At 37.2% G+C, this 22,889-nt stretch overlaps 1 protein-coding gene across 8 annotated transcripts in view; it reads left to right on the top strand.

Annotated features, from left to right (window-relative positions):
- ZFYVE28 (zinc finger FYVE-type containing 28) overlaps positions 1–22,889 on the top strand; it is a 157,115-nt gene that overhangs the window by 119,648 nt on the left and 14,578 nt on the right. For 2 of the 8 annotated variants that reach the window (XM_054825000.1, XM_054824995.1), the window contains 4 exons: positions 4,649–4,753; positions 20,322–20,476; positions 21,036–21,152; positions 22,784–22,888. In XM_054825000.1, coding sequence (XP_054680975.1) covers positions 4,649–4,753; positions 20,322–20,476; positions 21,036–21,152; positions 22,784–22,888 — 482 coding nt within the window. Of the gene's footprint in view, positions 1–190; positions 430–2,724; positions 2,930–4,318; positions 4,375–4,648; positions 4,754–20,321; positions 20,477–21,035; positions 21,153–22,783; position 22,889 lie in introns of those variants that run through there. The other 6 variants (XM_054824997.1, XM_054824999.1, XM_054824998.1 and 3 more) reach the window with 6 other exon arrangements.

Below are 22,889 nucleotides of genomic sequence, written 5' to 3'. Positions count from 1 at the left end.
TTGATATTCAAGTTGTCCCATTTCTTAGTGTTGCAATTCTGTAGTCTGAAATTGTCTATATTGTAATATATTTAAAATTTCATTTCCTCAGCATATTAGAATGACTTTGTAAAAAGATGAACACCTGTTTTATACAGTTGGTTTCTAATTTTGATTTTTCTGCCTGTATTTTATTTTATTCACTGCTTAGCAACATGTGACATCTGTGCACAATTTCAGTACAGCAACTTTAAGATAAGTCATTCCACCTTTATAAATGCATGGAAAAGAAGCATTTGTATTTTGGGGATGGCTAGCATTTACATTTAAAAAAAACAGCCAAACAACAAAAAACAAAAACAAGCCCATGAAAATTACCTTTCTAGCTTGTCTTTTGGATTATAGCATTTGATTCTATAAGTGCTCTTTTATCAAAACTGGATTGATATTGCAATGCAAATTAACCTTATTAAATGCCTTAAATTCATGCTTTCCCTATAATACTCTCATCACAATAAGACTTAAGAAAATTGTGTGTGTCTTTACATGATAAAGTTGCCTTTTCCATAATAATTAATGGAGAGCTGTGCATGTTCACATAAACAAAACCATTTCAGCTTAGTGCCTTGTATTGATTATTCTTTTAACCAGCTACTCAGGAGTAAGACAACTTCTGATCAGCAAGAAGGAAATAGTAGTTGATTGGGAACAAAATATCAGCCTTTCAACTGCAGAACTTCCCTTAAGCAATCCTTTTCCTGACTGTTGATTGAAATTCCTCTGTTCCCCTTCTGGTATTCTGTTTCTTTGTGCAACTGGCCAAATTCAGATTCAGTATAAATGAATTTTTTCAATCCTTCTTCCTCTTCTTTTTAACAACGCAAGTCTCAAATTAAAAGTGACAGTGTTTGACCTTGTCTATTGAACACTGATTTTGTGTGGTAACCTGTAATGTGACCGCTGTTATGAAGCCTTGGCATGCAAATAAAAGGTGTCAGTGTTTTGTACCAGCTTCCCTTTTACTAGGTCCATATATCAAATGCAGTAACAGTGAACTGCATTAACTCTCAACGTAGATGCCTGAAATGAGTGTAGTAGGTAAAACAGAGTCTTAAAAGCCACTTATTTAAGTGGATTTGGTATAGCTGACATATGAGGCTTTACAGCTGGCCCTCATGTAGTGCAAGATAGAGAAGATCTGTGCCAATTAACTAATGTAACATGGAATGTAATTGTAACTCAAATAACAACATTCATGAAGAAACCATCCCCTGAAACAAGGAGAGGTTTAATTAAAAGTAGGTGGCTGGAAACACATTGCAGTAGAAAAGAGCACACAAAGCAGGATGAAAGTGGCTTTCAATTTGTTTTTAGCTTAGAATAGTTACTTAAAGCTGTTGGCCATTTTTTGTAAATGGTTCGTTAATTCAGTCTGCCAGCATTCCATGTAAAGAGGCAGCCACATCACCCTGTGTCACTTTGCTCTGCTGCCTCAAATCTTTACTCAATATTTTTATCAGAAGTGCTGAAGAAATCTATTTTGATGAGCGTGGATGGTGGTTTTATCCCATGCTAGAATGTAATTTTTAAAATAGCACTGTAGGCGTTTAAGACCTCACAAATGAAACAAACTTTTGCCACCTTACACAACTTGAACAGTCCTATGAATCCCAATCCAACACAACATTAGTTTCAAATGAGCATAAGGTGTGGTGACGTTCAGGTCACCTGTGGGCTGGTGTGGGAAGAAAGGGTTAGCTCTGATCAGCTACAGAATGTGTCTATATGCACATACCTCCTTCTCTTCTTATAATTGTGCTAATGAACACGCACTCCGAGCTGCCATCAGCTGATAACAGGAATCATGAGTTGGGAAAAGCAGGTCAATTCACCTCAGGAACTACCTGCATCTTAGAAAAGCTGAGCAAATCTTCAGGCAGACACTACTGAGAAGAACATTCTACAAAGAGGTATCCTGAATCTGGGTGTACTGCAAAAGAATGCAGTGAGTATGTCAGGAGACAGGTTTTTTAAGGTTTTTTAGAAGAAAAAAGTGGTTATTTAGTATACACTGAGAAGGTATAAAACAGAGTTATTACTGGAATCCCATTTCTTGGTACTAAACAAACACAGAATTTCTCATCTGAAGAGTTACAGCTTGAATATGAACCAGAACTAAACATTGTAAATAATAAATATTATTTCTGGTAGAAAAATGCAATCTGTATTGGTACACAGGAGTGGGAAAAAATGTTTACACATAATAATTGTCAAAACTGCACATCCTTTACTACAACCAACTAACTTCTGTGAGCGTGATTTGTTTCAAGTGTGTGCAGGCAGTTTATGTTGCCAAATGATGACTGACCAGGTGGATATCTAATCCTGAAATCAGCGGATGCCTCAGCATGGCCAGCTTTGTGTACCAAGTAAAAGATGGAGTAGTAGAAAATTTATGGAGCATTTTACAATGGCAAATGGTGTTAAGACAAGGCTTAAAAAAGGTGAGATAGTGGAGCTGATGAGAAAAAGTTATTCTGATAGCGACTGGTTAGAGGTGAGAGGATTCAAATGTGGGGGCGGGAAAAGTGTGGGGAAAAGGTATGCGATGAGGCTTGTAAGCTGATCAGAGAAACATCCGTGTCCACAAAGTTAGCTCAGGATAGAAATTGATTTTGTGACTTGGGACAATGTTGACAATAAATATTATCTACTCTTAAGAGAATTGGATTTCAAATATATCAGGCAGAGCATCACAGAAAGCACTGAAGGACAGCAAACCTGACTTCTTTCAGAAGAAGTGTTACTACCCAAATCAGCTGGCAGGAGAAATTTGGAGATGGCAAGGAGGTGAGAGAGAATAAAAGAAGGTGCTGACTTTGCTACTTGTTCTTGCTTCCTGGTTCTGCGGTTCAAAGATAACTTCATTCCGAACAATACATTTCATCTGTGCAAGACAGCCTCTCCTGCTCAATCGTGCTGTGAAATCACATGCTAATGGCTTTTTAATATCATTTAGCTGCCATAAAACAGATAGTAAAAGTACATTTTAGTAGCATGACCATATTGTCAGATTGGATGGGTAAAGGTGATGAGCTATAAAAGAGTAAGCCTTTGTTTAAAAGCATATATCTCCTCATAATGAGCAGAATTAGCAAGGGAAATTATATAAGACGGATGAAAGTTAAATAGATTTTTGTTCAAGTCTGATAAAATTATTTTCCAGTTGTGACGGCTCTTCTTTCAACTAAAGCATAGTACACTTGGGATTTATTTTCAAATTGGCAATCAGAAATGAGGAACATGAAGGGGTACATTTTCCAAGAGATTAGTGGGAGGTATGCAAACAAATCCTATTATTTCTCAGTGGGATTAGAGCACATACCTTCCGTACACTGCTTTGAAGAATTCCCCTTAAGCATTCTTCCAGACTTCTAGCTGCAAAAATAGCTACAATAGTAAATTTCGTAGAAGAAAAGAATTTGAAACGGAGCTGGTTTGAATATATACCCCGCATATGCCTACAAATCAAAAGAACATAAAAAAAAATTGCTAGTAATTGTGGAGAAGTAAAGTAAAATAATCCTGACCTATATAATTACATGTCTTTTAACTGAAGATTTTTCTTAGGTTTCTCTGTGTTGTCCAAAGATTTCTGTTGACTGAACATTTGAGTTCAGCAGGCTCAAATGGTTGTTCGGTACCGCCTAGAGCCAATACAACTTTGATACCTTTGCTCTAGATCACATATTTTCTTATCTAGTATAATTTATTTTTTTTCTAGCTTGTGGAATTTCCAGTACCTGAGCAGTAAATTGTTACTGAAACAAAAAAATTGGTCTTTAAGATAGTTCTGTAGTGCTTATGAAACTATATTTAATCTTCTAGTTTATGTTGATAATATGATGATCTAAACCGATGTGTTATTTAAAGGTTTCTCATTAGCCCGGGGATGCCAGAGAGAAGTTGTGTACCATTCATTTAAATTATTCATATCCTTTTACTTAGTAGCTAGTGGGTTTCCTCTAAGGAAGTGTCAGTGGTTTGCCGTGGGACTCCTTCCTGCTCACCTGTTGGTGTACAGCACAAAATTTGAGGTACATATATGGCAGTTATAGGAGCTGAGCAAATTTAGGGGTAGGTGTATTATCTGCATCTCCTTCACTGAAGAGTCAGCATTCTGCTCTCACACGGACTTTTTCCTTCCCACTGGAAGGAAACGTAGATCAACCTTGTCATGATACTTCAGAAGTCCTTGACACTAATTGTTTAGGGTGTTTTGGCCTGGAACACACGGTAACTTTATGAACTTTCCCTTTTGTTATGTCTTCATTATAAGGTTAACCGATGCTTCAGCAGCATGGGCACGCTATTCCCTCTACACCCTATGAAAATGTAAGAGCCTTGGTTCTTTCCTGAATGTTTTAACTGTATGACGTGAATTAAATTGAAGTTTTTTATAAAATGTGTGCCCCTGACTTTGCCAAATTGTCTGTCCTTTCGGGGAGAAAACAGAATAGGTTGGTATCGTTTTCTGAAGAGCAAAAATATAACTGCCAGTTTACTCTTATTTCTGTGTAATCCGTGACAAGCCTTGAGTTATCACAGTGCTCTGTTTTTTACCTTTGTTCGCTTCAGCAGTTCATTTTGTTTCCGTATGTTTTTTCAGTTCTCAGGATGGCTTACGTGATTCCCCCCTCAGCTCCATCTCCAGCAGTGACTATGAGAGTGTTTCTGTCACTACATGTAGTCTCTCCAGCATATACGCTCTGAGGTAATAACATCACTTCGCAGTCAGATTTGACAAATGGTATTGGGTTATGCTTGGTTAAAAATTTTCATTGAATTAACAATCAAGTGACAGCAACACTTCTGAGTTTTCTTCCTTTGGAACAGCAGGTGCTTTTTTTTTTTTTTCCTAGCAGTTTTCTTTAGTGCTGTGGCAATTGAGAGGCAACTATTTCCAGAAAAGTTTTAATGCATACAGCAATGAATGATATATGTCTATGATTGCCCTTTTATTTGCCCATATAGTATTTCTTGAGAGACTTCAGGTTTTAGCTTGAAAAGTACCAAATGTTTGTCTTACCTAGGTCTTGGCTTTCTAGAAAACATAGGGGTTTTTTTCCATTTTGTTTCAGCTAGTAAAATGAGGGAACATTCCAGTTAATAATTTAACTTCCACAGTGGTGTTGGCCAAAATTGGTAAGAATATTAATTTATATTCTCATCTTCTGAAACTGCATGAGAGTTTTAACTTTGTTCAGAGCATTTAATGAGAATAATAGAGTAATAAAGTTTAGGGCAGAAAAATGTAACTAAAGCAGAACTATGAGTTCTTTGCTTTTTTCAGTGTTTGCATAATGTGTGCAATGTATTGCATACATTGTATGTGATAATGTGTTTACTCTGGTACAGGCAGATTAAAATAACACTATTTCAGTCGAGGTAGATCATCTTCCACTGCTTCTTGTCCTCCCTTTTTCATCTGTTTATCTCTAGCCAGCACTTCATCTGAACTTAAGGAATTCCAAATTTTGTCTAGGTTTGGGGATAGAAAGAGGGGTAAAATGTCTTTTCTAATAGTGATAGAGGAAATACTACATATAATAATTTTATTTCTTTTAGAATGTGCCCATCTTCAGGTTCAATTTTTTGTTTCATATTTTCAAAATAAGGGCATAAAGATGCAAATAAAATTGTTTTTCATTATTTTCATTTTGAAATACATTTCCTTTCAACTGTTTTTCAAACAAAACCCAGTTTACCTGCATGTGACAGTTGCCCTCTTTTGAATACTGTATACATCAGACTGCTTCACACAGGGCTGTCTGAACGGACAACAAAAGTAACCTGAGTTACTCCTGAGGAATAACTGGAGCAGTGAGAATAAGTAAGTCTTCATTAGTTGCACCACCTCTTTTCAAGGCCTTGTTGTACTGCCTTTGTATGTTAGTATTGTGGTTGCTGCTACATTGATGCTTAGGTAAATTAGATCTGTCTTTTCCCTTTTTTCAAATTTTGTTTTGCTTGCGGTTTGTTTTCTAAAGCAGTATTTTTACATCTGCATTTGTGCTCTTGGCCACTGACTTATAGCATTGTATCATCCCTGGGTGTCATGCAAGAAATCCAAGTCACCTATTTTTCTCTATCTGATTGATATTACTAGAGATCTAGCTATTGTAGTTTATGGTCCAATAAAAAAAGAAAAGCTAAGTGCCTGCTTGAATATACTAATATGAATTTCCCCTTTCGAAATACTTAATTTAAAAAAAGTTTAAACTCCTTTTAACAACTTAATTTAATAAAATAAAGGGAAAAAAACTCCTCAGAAGTCTGTTTCACAGTAGTAGGTTCCTAGATCTGTGTTGCTTTGAAATGTAATATTTAGTACATCTATATGTATTATGTTATTTTTCAGGGGCTCCCCTGTTCTTTTATCTTGTATTACCTAACGAGTTTTATTTGGCTATTAAACAACTTCTCTAAAGTTGCAGTATTTGTTTACTACAACAAGCATGATCCTCGCAGAGACAATCTCTACAAAATGTTATTTTCTGAAATAACTAAGTTCTCCCTGATGTCATGTGCCTATCCAAAATAATACCTAAACTTTTTTATTGTTTTTTTCCTCTGAAATATGCCATTTTAATGTACTTAATTTCTTGCTGTTTTCACTTAACAACAATTAGAAGTTTAAATTTGCAATTTTATCTGAAAAAAAAATTATCTAAACACAGAATTCTTGAAATGCATTTATTTGGCCTTTCAACCTCCTGTGAATCATAAACAATCCCTTTGTGCTGTTGGATAACCAATACTGAGGCTGAAAGTCGTGTTGTCAGATTGTGGCGTGTTTTGGAAATATCCAAGTGCCTTCAAACAATTCTGCTCTGGTAGCAAAACCAGCTTAACTGGAATAGCACGGTCTTGAATGAACTGCTAGTGTATTAAATTGCACAGACTGAATGGATTTGAAACGATGAAGATGGAATTCTATATTGTTTTCCAAATGGAGAACCAGGGAGAAAATTCCCGCTGCTTGGATCCCAGAGCACCCACAGGCTGTTGTTTGCCCTTTTGGTTTTTATTGGGAGGAAAAAGCTGTTAGGACTGTAGGAACCATTTGGGACCTGTTATGAGGCTGCTTTGAATCAGCCTGTGATTTCTTGCCTTAGACTTTTTCCATCATCAGCCAGTGCTGTGTAATTTTTTTGAGCTATATTCATCCCACCTAATTTTAGGCACCAAACTGGTACACCTAAATTAGGTTTGCTGCTGTAGGTTCCCTGTTCAGTCAATGGAGAAAAGTGGAAACCTTGGTTAAGCATGTAATTTGTTGAAATGCATCTAGGCCAAAGATTTTCAGTCTTAAATCAGAACTATGATTGCATACTTTGATTACTGACTGTGCTCACACAGTAATTTGAAAAACACTTTAAAACCTTGCTTGATATTTCCAGAACATTGAAAAAAAGATACAGAGGGCTTCTCAAATGGTTTTGCTAAGGAAAGTTTGATTATTTCATTGGTACCCGATCTGTGTAAAAGGTTCCTCCTTCTAGTCTCAGAGGTCTGATGGTCAAGAAGTTAAATGTTTAGCCCAGTTTGGAAGATGCTTGTTCATTAAGCAGTATCTAGACTTTAGGTTGATCAGTAGTCAACTTTCTCAGCAAAGAATAAGTGTATTCCATGTATTTCAGAAGATTTCAGAGAAATTGTACTTTCACGCAGACTCAGAAGAGAATGCAGAATTTTTTTGTTACATCAATGTGACTGTAGAATAATACTGCTGACTTGCGTGAAAATGAGATGTTTATAACTACAGCAGGGAAGTGGCAATTGATCCATTGGTTATATTAGCTCCAGGAAACAATCCATCCAGTTTTTAATTTTTAATGGCTTCTTTTTTATAAATGTAATTTTTAAGATAATTTTTAATATAACTGTAACTTACTGAATTGTAAATAGGCAGCTAATAAAATATACAACTGGAATCTTATCAATTTCAGTGTTGGAAGTAATAAAGTCAGTTGCTTTTAAAAATAAACTGTTTGCGGGGAATTTGTCTGTCAGCTTTCAACCTGCATTAGAATTACTGGGCAAGATCCTGAGAGAACCATTAATTTGAGTGGAAACCTAAGTGAAGGCTATTCATATGCTAACAGAATGAGATGACTTGATATGCTTAAAGCCAAGAATGAACCCAAGTTCTTTGAAGGACTGGAGCTAGGAAATGGCAAGAAAAATGTTTTGGGAATGATGAGAAAAAATAGGTGGGACAACAGAAGAATAACAACTTTTAAAGCTAACCTTAATGATACAACAGATGCTTTCTCTGGTCAGCAGTCACTTTTTTTTTAGATCCATCATTGTGGCTTAAATATTGGTGTGTTGTATTATATTTTTTCCTACAGTTTTAGAAATTTGCAGAAATTTGTGGTGAAGTTTTAGCCTGTTATTGACAGGCTGTACAAAGAGGTATCTGAAATGTATTGTGTCTCAAGTCTACGCCAAAACAGCAAGAGCTTGCCAGCGAATAGAGTGGGATATTTATCTGGCTATTTCTGTTAGAATATCTGTATTTGCGTACATGTGGGTGGAGCCCAAGGTCGTTGGCTTGCTGGATATAGTCAAAGGATATTGCTTACTTTATTGCCTATTTTGAGTATATCCCTGTTAGTATAAACACACATGTGAAACAAGGCAGGGTAGGTTATCTGAGTATATAAATGAGATGAAATTTTGATTGCACGCTTCAGGGTGTTTTGCAGGAGACTGTTTTGAAGCTACCTTGCCAGTCAGTTCATAGAATCATAGAATACCCCAGGTTGTAAGGAACTTCAAAAGATCATCTGGTCTAGCCTGTTGTGGGAAGGGAAGCCTAGATGAGATTATCTAGCACCCTTTTCAATTGAATCTTGAAAATGTCCAGCAATGGGGACTCTACCACCTCCTTGGTCAGGTTGTTCCAGCGATTGACTGTTCTCAGTGTAAAAATGTTTCTTTTCTATATCACGATAAAATCTCTCCTGGAGCAACTTGTTCTCTCCATGTGGCTCCTTGTGAAGAGAGAGCCTCCATCCTCTTTGTAGCCACCCTTTACGTACTCGAATACAGTGATGAGGTCCCCCTGAGCCTTCTCTTTCTTCTCCAGGGAGAAAAGACCTAACTCCTTCAGTCTGTCCTTGTAGGACAGGTTCTACATCATCTTCATGGCCTTTCTTTGGACCTTCTCCAGTCTGTGCCTTTTCTTGAATTGTGGAGACTAGAACTGGACACAGTACCCCAGGTGTGGCCTGACAAGCGCTTGGTAGTGGGATGATCACATCTCTATCTCTGCTAGTAATGCCCCTGTGGATGCAGCCCAGGATCCGATCTGCCTTTGCCGCTTTAGCGGCACGCTGCCGACTCCTGTTCAGGTTGTTGTCCACCAGGACTGCCAAGTCCCTTTCAGCAAGGCTGCTCCCCACCCCACAGATCCCATCCTGCGCTGGGCTCTTTGCTGATGTCGTCCACAGTGCAGGATCTTGCACTTGTGTCTGTTCAACTCCCTTTGTTCTTGCCAGCTCACTCTTCCAGCCTGTCGAGGTCTTTCTGGTGCATTCATCTCACCACCCAGTTGGGTGTCATCAGCGAACTTGGTGATGGTGCTCTCAGTCCCATCATCCAGATCGCTTACGATGATGTTGAACAGCATTGATCCCTGGGGGACCCCGCTTGTGACAGGCTGGCAGCCTGTCTAAAAACCACTCTGAGTGCAACCTGGGAGTCAGTTGCCTGCCCATCTCACAGACCAAGCACAGTTCTTCTGGGTGGACAGTCTCTTACAAAACCAGGTTTTATACTGTGCTTTTTCATCAGTAGAACTCAGTGAATCGAAAAGGATGCAAGAAGGAAAAATAGCTTGGCCATTCACCAGGACTGTGAATTACACTAGGAGAACTCAGTTTGTTCATCTCATGGTCCAGAGCTATGCTACCAAAGCTACAGCACAAATCACATGCTCACAAGTTTCAGTAAAGACATCACAGCTACCCTGGGGATCTTGTAGAGACGATAGTGTGTAGGACAACCAATATGTTAACCATGTATTTTAGCTGATGTGTCACAGTCTTCCTGATCAGCTGTGTCTCCAGATCTCCTGCCTTGCAGTTCTACCATTGTTAACTTGGTCAGTTTATATTTTTTTAAGCTATGCAAAATGACAGATTAACTCTGCATTAATGTTCGGAGCTGTCATTTTTGCTTTAATCAATGCGTTACTGTAGATTTTTCCCCTTTTTTTTCTATAGAACTGCTTTTTATGGAAAAGACTGCTTGTAACCAGAAAAAGGCTGGTGGTAATGGCTTTACACATACTGTACTGGAATCATGGAAATAAAGAGCTCAGTGAGAAGAGTTGTGGGAAGAGAAAGAGGCTTATACCTTGAGCAAATCAGAATGATTTCCGGTATAGATGCTATTCCTGCCTAATGATTTTGAGCTGCAAACCGTCTGTGTATGTTTTAGGCACTGTGTCTGCTATTTTGTACAGCTCTGTCACTCAAGCAGTGTGAGGGCAATTAATACGCATATTAATACAGTCATAAACAGGCTGCTATGTACCATCTCCTTGCCTTGCTGCTAAATCCCTTGCCCCAACAACCAGCTGAGCAGTACCAGCAAAACAAAAAAGTCAGCGTTGATGAGGTCTGTCAGCTTTTGCTTGTGATTTTAGTCAGCGAGACATATGTGACTGAAGCAGATGTCTCTAGTTTTTCACCGCCAGGACTCTTCTTGATGTGTTTCATGCCTATCTTGTTCTTCACCCCGCAAGACAAAAAAAAAAAAATCAAATCTCCAAACGGTGCAGCATTTTCTAAGCTTAGTGTTCCCTTTTAGGAAATTCCACAAGGTATTTTTGGGTATATTATATGTGTATCTTTGTCTTCAGTAACAAGTGAGTGATGCAGATTTTGTTTTCTCAAGGAATAACCCAGGCAGCTTGTGTGAACTACTTGTTAACAAGTGCTTGTTACAGTGGGAAGGTGAAAATTCAGTTGTTGGAAGTTTTTTGGTCTTTCCCTATTAAAATTATAAACCTCATATTTTAGAGGTATTAAAATGTCTGTTATGGTTCAAGTAAATTAAATATAAAATAAGTTGCTCTCTCTGTATATCAAGTGAAATAGGGCAATATTTTAAGCTGACTAGCATCAGTGGCAGAGGCAATAAGTCTGTTCTAGCAAAACTGGTAGACACCCCAAAATTTGCCATTTGGGGGCTGTATTCCAGGTGGCATGTCAAGCATATCATCTGGCTGGGGACTGATGCAAAGTGATCATAATGGGTTTGTGTTCTTGTTTCTACATAGCTCACTTGTAATTTTCATTTTTAGTAATTTAGCCACATTTATAATCATGTTCCTTTTAATGATGTGTAAAAATCTGTTCTTGAATGTCACTTGGTGTTCCCTGTGCTACTAATAGAACAAAAATTACTGGCATTCAGAAATCAGACTTTATTTTACAGATTGGGTTTTTCCCCCAAAAAAACCCCCTTAGAATAGGAGTTTTGAGATTATGTGTAATTAACTAAAATCACTATAGTAACTGTGGTTTTTGCAGAGTTTTTGGCAATGTCTAAAACCAAGATACATTGTAAAACCACAATTATATTGGAGGGAAAAAGAGAGGATTTCCTCATACTTACAGTGGCACTGAAGGTGAAAAATGAAGAGAAAGCTTTCTTTTCTAATTGTAATTTTAAGGCTCCACCCAATACTTTAATTAGCTTTTCTCAGCTTTGACTCCCATGGCTGGATGCTGAATTCCTAGGGGATTCTCCTAGACCCTAGGATGCTTTAATGCTTCAGCTGGTTGTTCTGTATTATTTTTTGAGGGAACTGATGGAGGTGATATGAAAGCGTTGTGCTAAAAAGTTTCCCTATCCCTCAGAGTTCCTCTTGCTAGAAAACAGTTTTCAGTGCTGCTTCTCCATCTCCATTTCTGCCACACACAGGAGTTGCAACTCAAGCGAGTATCTGCTGGAATTGGATGCTAAATTAATTCACTTCTTACTGTGCCATACAGAATAGTTGCTTGTGTATTGCAGAGGACATTGTTGCCGAGCTATATGAAATTGCTCTCTGCCCTTGGAAGTATTTGTATCCAGCATCAGGTATCCAGGTTCTGTCTGTCCTGTGTCAAGTTCTGGATAAGGCGTAAAAGCTGGAACCAATGCGTTTGTATCCCTGTATCAGATACTAGAGCTGATAATTACATACCATTTCTTCATAAGTGCTGTACTATCTCTGTTTTTCACTTTCAGTTCATGATTATTTTTGACATTTAAATATTTCTGTGCTCTAACTTTGTATTATTTGTCTTTTTGCAATATGATTGAATGTTTCAGATTTTTAAATGCATGTTTGATTACAAGGAAGTGTTCAAAAAACCATCGTGGTGGAATTGAGAAAATCTTAGTAGAACCTAAGCAATATTCTGACTTCTTATATTTTCAGTTCTGTTTTTTCTTGAATTTTACAATATCCTTTTCTTGCAGGTTTTATCCCTTTTTGGTTTAAATTTTAAGAAAAACAGTAAATGTAGTACCTCGCAAGTATCTCACATTAAATTTGATGGTTAGAAAGTAGCCCTGTTGATTAGTAATGCTCTGAAGTTATTTGCTCATATGCAGTCTTACAGAAGTTTTATCTATAATGACCAAAAAAAGCTATTTCGGAGAGAGCACTGTTAAAGTTGACAAATCCTGTGCTGGCAATGTTGTTTATTTTAATTCTCATCTGAAATACAGGATCTTTGCGTTCTTCTGAAAACCCAGGCCAGAGTGGTAATGAGTTTGAAATAAGCCAGTTGTCTAGGTAGAGTATCTTATGGTGGCTCTATTTAACAATATGTTGCTTCAACAGCTGTGGTTTTTGAAAAGTCCGACATGGTAAGTACAAGAATGTTCCGCAGTTTGAGGTGTGAAGAGCTGAGGAAGGATTCAAGATGTTCTTCCAACAGAGTGGGCAGCAGTGGAAGCTGCCAGGACGTAGAGCAGAAGTTGTTGCTGTTGATTTCAAATTCAGTAGTCTTCAAGGCTCAGGAATTTTTCCTAAGATATCATTTAGGAAACATGGCTAATCCCATTAGCCAAATTACTTATTTTAATCAGCTGACCTCAGATTGCCCACCTCTTCTGGAGCAAAAGATGCTAAGAAGGGGCTTCTGCAAATCTTGCAGTGTGTGAAAAATAATTCCCCTACTGTGGAATTCAAAAGGTTGACAGCAGATGGGGCTTTTAGCATGTCCTACCATGTATGGCACTGGGCGTCCCTAATCTAATACATGTGATAATGCTGTAGCCTAGTCAGGTCCACTCCTTCTGTTGGTGCCTGGCTAGATTGTTCCTGATAGAGGGATTTGCATGCAGTTGTATTATTTGTTTCTCAAGACAAAGTTCTGAAGCCTTGGGAACACTTTATGGCTTGGGTTTTTTCCCTCTTTAGCCTTTTCTCTTAAAGTACAAAATACCTGACGGATTGCATTTTAAAACCCTCTTGATTTAATAAAATATTAGGGTTAAAAAGTCAAGAAATAAATTTCTGGATTAAAGCTTTTTTTTCAGTCTACTTTAAATGTAACTCCTGGGGTCATTCCTTAAAATATATTCCTTAGCTAAATAACTGTGCTATTACTCAAGTAATAAGACATGTTCTGGATTTGGTTTAAATGAGACTAAAATTGAGTGTGTAGCCACCCCCTTCACTTAAAATAATTGTGAGAAACCATTAATCTTACAATTTTCCTCCCAACCATATCAAAACTAGTACATGTTAGAAACCAGAGGGTTTTAACCTGCTGTTTGTTGTCTGTCTTGTGAGAGTATCCAAAAAGAAATGCCAGAGGTACTACAAAAAGCAGAATGAGAAGTAGTAATTTTTTCTTTTCACTGCCATGGAGTCGTACTTCTCTTACCAAACCCCTATCATTTTTCTCTTGTCCTTCCTCCTGTATACAACCTTTGCCTTTCCCCAACTATTGTCTGATCTTTTAGATGGTCTTTGGAGCAGTCGATTGTTCTTTTTTTTTTTTTTTTTTGCAAATTGGAACCCAGAGTTGAATACAGCCTGACGAAGTATATGAGTAGTAGCTTGGGAAAGACAGGTTGACAGGTTAGTGGTAGGGTTTCCACTTAGAGCCTACGTGAGTATCGGTGGGATGAACGTACCAGTTACTTGACGTAGTTTTAGAAATTGTGTGCATACAATAACATAGATTTGCCTGCAAAAGTTTTGGTTTGTTTTTTTTTAATTTATTTACTTCAAGTATGAAAAAATTCAGATGAGAGAGAAAAGACCCCTTAAATATCATAGTTTGGATAAAAAGTTTGGTATTGATATTGTACACAGGACATAAGGTGGCCATTGTGCTAAATTTTGTATGAACCAAAATGAAAGCCAGGGAGCTCCTGGTAATGTTTTATGAGAAATATTGTAAGAACTAGAATAGTCAAAATATATATATGAAAATTTATGTCCATGATATAGCTATACATGTAGATATCTTTGTCTTAGTTATTTAAAACGTAGCATTTTGAGAAATGGACGTGAGAGATTCATAAAGGCCAACTAGTGCAAATGAATTGATGTCATTTAAGTCCAAGGAACTGTACTGTTTAATACTTTGTGGGCAGTCTGTCATCAATTTTTTAATGAACTATAACTGATATTTAAGAATCAGACTACTGTTCCTTTATAAAAACTTTCAGCATGGTTTAGAGTTGCAGTGTCCTTTTGTGTAAATAGGAATGTGTAAAATCATAAAAAACTTTGTGAAATTGTCACATTTTCTTACTGTAGAAGGCATCTCACCTGCTTCCATATGGCACGTATGAAATTTTGAAGAGCAACTTTGTCTCAAAGTTTATCACTCCGGTTTTGCAAAGTGGGTAAACCTCTGTATCAGAATAGTACCATTTAATATATGGATTTTGAATTTACTATAAAGTGAATTCACAAGCTTTGAATTCACACAACTGCAGGAAGGTGTTACTTGTTGTTGCAAATAGTAGCATCCTACTTCAACCTATGCTTGTGTAGTTTGCTGGAGATTTCTAGAGCCAGTGAACAGGAATCACTGATGTCACAGGTATTTCTATAACATAGGAAATGAATTCTGTTCACACTTTTCTGCTAAACATTTGTAGTATTGTTCATAGAACTTCTAAGTGGTTTGCTCTTAGACTTCGTTGGGATGAGTTTGTCTTGTTGGAACTTGAGCCCTCTTGGTTTAACGGCACCACGGACAATCTTTTCAAATCTGTATCTGAAAATCAGTTGTAATCAAAGACCTTGCCTGAAATCAGAGACTTAGGGTGAACTTACTTTCCTTTTAAATTTGGTAACATAATTGCATGATCTATAGTAGAATAGATATCTTGGGTTTTCTCCTTTGCAAGTAGTGATGACGTTTTGCTTTTGATCAAAGATTTCTAAACCCAAACAAACCATTTAACCACTTCAAAAGCTTTTTGTGATACTTTTGAAAATATAATAGTTCGGTTGATTTCTTTGTATTTGTTATATTCAATACAGTGAGCTTTTAAATTATTTTGATCTGCCATTGCTCAATATTTAATGTATACTTAAGATGCTCTGAGGGTTTGTTTGTGAGTGTTGAGGAATTCTTGGAGAGAATCTCATACACACTGCATTCAGTTCAGAGCAGAATTCAGGTTTCATGAACCAAATACTTCTAGACAAATTTGGAAGGAAGCATATCTTAGAGTGGTTTGGGTTGGAAGTGACCTTCAAGATCATCTAGTTCCAACCCCCTGCCATGGACAGGGACACCCTCCACTAGACCAGGTTACCCAAAGCCCCATCCACTCTGTCCTCGAACGCTTCCAGGGATGGGGCATCCACAACTTTTCTGGGCAACCTGTTCCAGTGCCTCACCACCCTCACAGGGAAGAATTTCTTCCTAATACCTAATCTAAATCTCCCCTTCTTCAGCTTAAGGCCATTCCCCCTTGTCCTGTCACTCCACGCCCTTGTAACCAGTCCCTCTCCAGCTTTCCTGTAGGCCCCTTTAGGCACTGGAAGGCTGCTATAAGGTCTCCCTGGAGCCTTCTCTTCTCCAGGCTGAACAACCCCAGCTCTCTCAGCTTGTCTTCATAGGACATCTATGAGTGGTTACAGATTTTACTGCTATTGATTATTTTTTGAGCAGAAATGTAAAATATTTAAATTTGGACCAACTTTGAATCTACTTTGGCTATTCAGTTTTAGACTTTGCTGCTTTTACTGTTTTTGGATGAGTGTCAATGCCGAACAAATAGAGCACAAAGCTGTCATCACAGATTGTTACCTAAAATGACTGGCCACTTCTGAAAGTGTCAGTCATAATCTTGTTTCACAGTCCTGTTTTCCATTATGTTTGGATACTACTGCTTAACCTGGCTCACAAAGTTCCAAAGGATACTTAAAGCTATAAAGCAATGTGATTCTACGGGTGAAAGATGATAGTTTACAATTACATTACCGAGTTTTGTTTGCTTGTACGTATTTGTCTAAATTTCACAGTCAAGCTTTGACACCAGGCAACTGTTATAGAGATACATCTTTAAATTGTTTGAACAAGTCTTGCTAGTCTTCTAACATGACAAATGGAGAGTAATTTTAAAATTGCTGGGTAAACGCTAGCCAAGTTAGGTAAAAAGGCTAATTCGTTATATCTGCCAAAGGGTATCTTTTCCTTCATAACATGTAAGCAGGGAATCAACCTTTCACATAATGTCTTATTTCTTGATATTTGCCTTCAGACATGATAACTTTGAAATTATTTTACAATATGAAAAATAAATACATGATAAGCGTTGTTTATACAATAAATATTTTGCAAAGGGAATTCCATGCTTATTTTGGTCTTATCTCTTAACATAATTCCTTGGGTAATACAGGGTTCTCTTCAACCAAGAAGTTGAGAAAATGAGGACTTGTTTCTAACTACTTAGTGTGGCTATTTATATTCTGCAGTGGTACTTGATTCTGCAGATATGGGCAGTGAAACATTCCAGATCTGAGTGTAGTCTGACGTTAATGAAATGCTTCCTACGCGTCTGGTATCAGCTGAGAATTTTGAGCCAAATTATGCATGTTAGATAAGCCAAGTAGGAATGGTATTCCTTATAGAACTAAAAAAATAACTTCTCTGAAAGAATAATTTGGCAAACAGGTAAGCTAAACTTTGTAGATCAAAATTCAGGTTTATTTTCTATAATATTAATTTAAAAAATCAAGAGAGTCTTTAATATTTGCATAGATGCAAGCATTGCTATTTGGGATACCCTGTTATAAGAAAAGGTGGCTCTTTGCTCTTTATCTGAAACAATTGCTATGTTTCTGTTTTTACAGTATTTCTGACTGCCTCTACAGTATTAATTTTCTGGCTCCATTCTTTAACAATAAGATATGCTTTAAAGTAAAGAACAGATGGTCATTAGTCATTCTTTGAGAGTAATTTTCATCTAAATCTGACTTGGTCCTGTTGGTAAAGGTAGAGTAATTGTTTCTATCTCTGTAGGTGATTCTTAGGTCCAGTTTTAAATTATTCTGGAACATTCACTTTTCTCTTTTCCATGGCACAAGCAATCCTGAATAAAAAAATTCTCTTTTCTGAACCTCTTGGATATGGATATTCCACTTTACATGTAACTGTGCGTAGGAAGGTGTGTTATAAATGGGAGCATGCATACGTGCTGACCTTGCATCCCACAGTGCTGAAGCAATTTGTATGTGCTCTGTGCCAGGGATTTTTAGGACAAAAAAGTTCGATCCAGTATTGTGGTGTTACATGACCAGTGTTAATGATGCACCACAAAATCTAACACAGAATAGCCTGGAACAGAAGTAGGTCAAACCACGTTCCTTGGAGGAATTAGGAAGTAGGTAAAACTTCATTCCTCCCAGTTGGAGGAGACTGGGAAAGGCAAACATTGTTATTAAAATTGGTCAGAGCTTGGTCAGAATTGTGGAATAAGCCTTTCTTCCTTTCTGCAAAATGGGAAAGGACAGAGTAGCTCATAATCTTGAAAAGCATTCTTCACAGCTCTCTGACCACTTAACACCTTACTTTGAATATTTATTCAGCTGTGATTTGGAGGGAAGAGTCATCCTTGAATCAACACCCCTGTTTTCCCCTGCACCAAGGCTTCTGCTTATTGGGAATTTCAAAGAGACCGTTGTGTTGGGGTTATATAATTACACAGGCTGCGTTTGTCTCTGTCATGAGGCCCGCACTTGCATGGGAGAGCAATCGCTCTATTATATCACTATATAATATCTATGTCTATAGTATATCACTGTAAGATCAATTCTTTGAAAAACAAAGAAAAAAATTAGACCTTATTTGGCCATGTTATGAGGCGGACAAGCTCCTTTTATCTGTATACGCGAGCATTTGTGCAAATAGGCAATCATCTGCCGTATACCATTACGAATCGGGGATCACCTCCTGGCTCTTACTACCTTTCCATTTACACCTTTGTAAGCCATGTTCTTAATGACAGTTTCATTGTCTTGAACACAGACCTTTCCACATTGACAGGTATAGATAGATACAGATATATATACTATCCCCAATGGAAAAGCAAAGGAAAAATTCAGAGAATTCTCACTCGCTTCTCAGTGTCTTTAATAAACCTAGTCAGTCGTGGTGCTGAGGGAACTGTAAGCATAGAACTAACAGCTTTTTATGAGAATTTGCTTTTGTTAATAGCAATAGATAACATGAACAAAATGAGTCTTCTTGCAAGCCTGTTCTTTACTCTGTCTTTGAAAGAATGGGAAGCCAGTTAAGGTACTTGTGCTACACATTTTCTATTGTTATTTCCATCAATAACTAATCTCCAGTAACTATTTGTTTTCACTTCTGTTTTTACTAGGGCTTTTAAGATTGTATGGTCTAATAAATTCATTTTTACATTTTAAAGGATTACCTGTATAGCCTACAGGCAGAATTTCAAAACTGTATCCCATAAAATTTTGTTATAAATAATGATGTTACCTGGGTGTCTCATCCTGCAATAACTGTTCATGTGTACTGCCATAGGGATGGGATCTGCAAGGTGCTGAATGTTTCAGCACCTAATAAAAGCAGATTGAACTCGGAAAGTGTTAGAAACTACTTCCTTCATTATGCATGCTATTTATGCAGTCAGTAACTTTTTTTTTAACATAGTAGTTGTCTGCGTAGTAGAGTGTGCTGGAGTGTTGGACAGCCAAAGTATGATTGTAAGTAAAATACTCTAGTTTTTTGTAATCCTTAGGGAGATAATTTCTTTCCAGTATGTGGGGAAATGGTTTAGTGTTCCTCTCTCTCTGAATATGTCTCTGAATAGATGTCTTCTTCGCTCAACACAGTGAATCCTTAGGACTTCAGTGTAATTACATCCTGTGCTCTACTTCCAGTTAAGGGTTTGTCCATTGGCAAAGTGCTGCTTTTTCCCCTGAGTACTTCTTTTTTTAAAAAAAATACGTCTTGATTTACAAATACTTTAGGAAATTTCTGATATTTGAAGAAGTTGGATTCCCACCATAGTTTCCCTGCAGTCTCAGGTTGTTTCAAGCTTCCTCTCCATCAAGTGGGAGGGGGATGAGGGGCTGGAAATGTCTGGCAACTGTACATCTGGTTTTTAAAAGAAAATTTAAATCTCTACTAGACATTTGGTGACACATTTTAATCTCTTTGGAGTTGATGATCCATTCTTTTACAATAGTTTGACATTTCATCAGTTTCTAGTTAGGTATATAAGGGGACTAATCTACCTGTACTGTGTAAATTATATTTTATCACTCTTCTCTCCAGTTTTCATGTAAGGTTATATTTAGATTCTATTCTCACTATTTTAAGGTAACATAATTCAGAAATTCTTTTTTTCAAATTAACCTCCACATTAACAAATTTCTAAGTTGACTTCAGAACTGACCTTCTCATTTTTAGGTTGATATTCCCCTTTCGGATTTTTGGTGGAGTTATGGTCTCAGGACTGAGCTTTTAGAAGAAGTTAATGTGACAAATGGCACAGCACTTTGTAATAGCTAAGGAAAATGCAATAAAATACAGACAAATGATTTTCTGCTTAAAAGTTTTTTGCAGCTATGTCACAGAGCGAAAATGAAATGTGATGGTGATTGGTTGCATGTTCATGAACTTCAACAAGAATTTACAGCAATTAGTTCCGGTTTGCAATCGTCTTGCCTGAGTCATAAATCCTTTAGGATTTGCAGAACATCCTGAACAACTGAGTAAAGATTTACATTACTTTTCTTTACATTTTTTTCCCTCTGACAGCAGTTTAATGACGAGTTCTTGTTCATCTGATGACATCGATCAGGAAGAAATCCAGCTCGCTCTGCAGGCTGCTAAAATTGCCACACGAGAAAAGATCAGATCCAGATTTCATGGCAGTAATGATCTTATTCACCGCCTTTTTGTCTGTATCTCAGGTATAAGAGCAGCCTTTTGTTCTGAATGTAAAAACTATTATTCTTTTTTCTTTTTTTGTGGTGAACATAAAGTTATGGTAGAACAGACTAGAGATGATGTTGCAGGAAGACACTGTTTTGCAGTTGTAGTCGCAGACTGGTCTAGGAAGATCTGTTACCTGATGGGAACTTGCAGAATCAGAGATGCAGACATCTTAGACCTGTAGTGGTGACAACTTTGGGCATGCAACAGGTTTGACTTCAAAGTGCTTCCTTTTGCTTGGTGATGCCCTACATGTTCAAGGGAAGAAATTTGATGCAAAAGGAATCTCTGGGTGTTTCCTGCCAAAGGACAAGGAAGATGTGTATCAAATTGCAGGTAGCATAAAGGCCAGAATGTAACTTGGCCATTATGGAAAATTAGTTTGTTTAAATGTTCAATTTTTATTCCTAACACGCGCAAGTGATCCCCTCAAAAATAATTATGAGGCCATTACTGGTAGCAACAGGCAATTTAAATACTTTTTGAAGGGTGGTATAATAGTCTAGTAATGGTTTACCCGTTTTCTCAAACTCCTAGGTGTTGCTGACCAGCTGCAGACAAACTATGCTAGTGATCTGAGAAGTATCTTAAAGACCTTGTTTGAAGTTATGGCAACCAAACCCGAAACAGAAGACAAGGAAAAGCAAAAGAAAGGTAAAGAGATCTAAACATTTGTTTTGTATAGTGAATTTCTGCTGGTAGCCCCATGGGGATCCATGAACTGTTTGACAAGAATTTCCTTAACATTTTGTTAGCTTTTCAACTGGACTCGCTATATAGTGATTTGACCTAAGTTTTAAAAAAAAGCCATGGAAGCAGACTGTAAACAGGTTGAAGTCACTGGAAGTATAGGTACACAGGAGTATAACTTGGAGGCAAATTTGAAAGAGTTAAAGCCTTCAGAGTGCATCTGCTCATTTCCATATTCTGATGTATGACAGAAAAGTGTTTGTAGCCCATATAGTCATAATATAATGTATGCAGGGTTTGGACTTCATAGGGTTTTTTTTTTCCCCCCCCGGTATTGTTTCACACTAGACACACTTTAATTTACCAAAATGAGTAACTTTGATTCTGAAGCTTAAATAGTTGTGTAAAAAGAGCAGACTCTAAGATGAGAATGCTCAGTAAGATGCTGAAATCTGGCCTGTCTTGAAGAAATTGCAGAATGCTGAATTTGACTTCAAAATAGAAAAATACCTACTTCTGAATTCTAGATAATTAAGGTAGTGGAACCAGGACTAGATCATGAGCCAATGCAAGATTTTTTTTTCTCTGTCACATTTTGATTATTTCTTTTTCAAAGAGGCAAGTCTGCTAACTTATCTAAAAATAACCATGTCATCCCAGCAAGACTGCAATTACCTTTGTCCTTTGTTATGATTAGAACTATCAGCATCTGAAGGTGATCAGAGCATGCTCTTTTTTTTTCCTCCCTTTCCTCATGATTGAAAACTTTTGCTTTTCCTTTCTTCCAGTTTCATTTAAAAACATTGAGGATCTTATGTGAAACACTAAGTTAAAAGTTGGTTCAAGTTAGCAGAAAAACCTCAAATTCAACCCAACTCTGCAGTGGGATAAGGCACAAAATGCATTACAGTCCTCTATTACTTGTGGTTGAAACTTCCACAACATTTTTATGGTGGCAGGATGTCATGATGTGAAAAGAGACTGGTTTTTTCATTGGCAAAGAAAAAAATGGTGTTAGACAGAATTGCTAAAGAGAGGATCAAAGAGCTCCTGAACATTCAAATAAGAGTAATAAAGAAACTGGAGCAGTAAAGAATTGTCACTAGGAGATACATGTTAGTCAACAGTACTTGGCTGGAATAATTTTTAATGGATGAACTATTACATTAAAAAAAAAGTGTTGGCAAAAATAAGTGTGAACAAAATGAGTGAGTACAGAGACTCTGGGGATGAAGTTTCTCTGATATATGTGATTTGATGTGTGTGATTCACCTAGGGAATCTCTGGTTGTTCTCATAATCTACTTTGTAAAGCAGCCAAGTTAAGAATTGGGAAATAAAATATAGGATGCAGCTAAACTGCTAGAAGTAAGAGGACTGTGTGTCCTGTAATAACAGCATCTTTCATTTCTGCTGTCATTCCAAAGAAGAGTAGAAGAGACTTTTAAATCACTGTGTCAGGATAAAGAAAAAACAAGCAGTCTAAGAGGGTACATAGACATGCTACTGTAATCTAATCCCCGAAGTCCCAACATGAGTTTTTTAAGTACAAATTAGAAAAATATGAATTTGAGTACTTTTTGGTTTGTTTTACAGTTAATCAGGGTTTAAGGAATGCAGCGTTGGAAGACTGTGCTTTATGTCAAGAAAGTATATCATCCTCAGAACTTGCAGCAAAAGCCAGAGATGGGGACTTTGAAGG

The sequence above is a fragment of the Grus americana genome, chromosome 4 (assembly GCF_028858705.1).
Source record: "Grus americana isolate bGruAme1 chromosome 4, bGruAme1.mat, whole genome shotgun sequence".
NCBI classification, from domain to species: Eukaryota; Metazoa; Chordata; class Aves; order Gruiformes; family Gruidae; genus Grus; species Grus americana.
The sequence above is the reverse complement of the archived record's forward strand: the minus strand, read 5'-3'. Positions and strand labels throughout refer to the sequence as shown.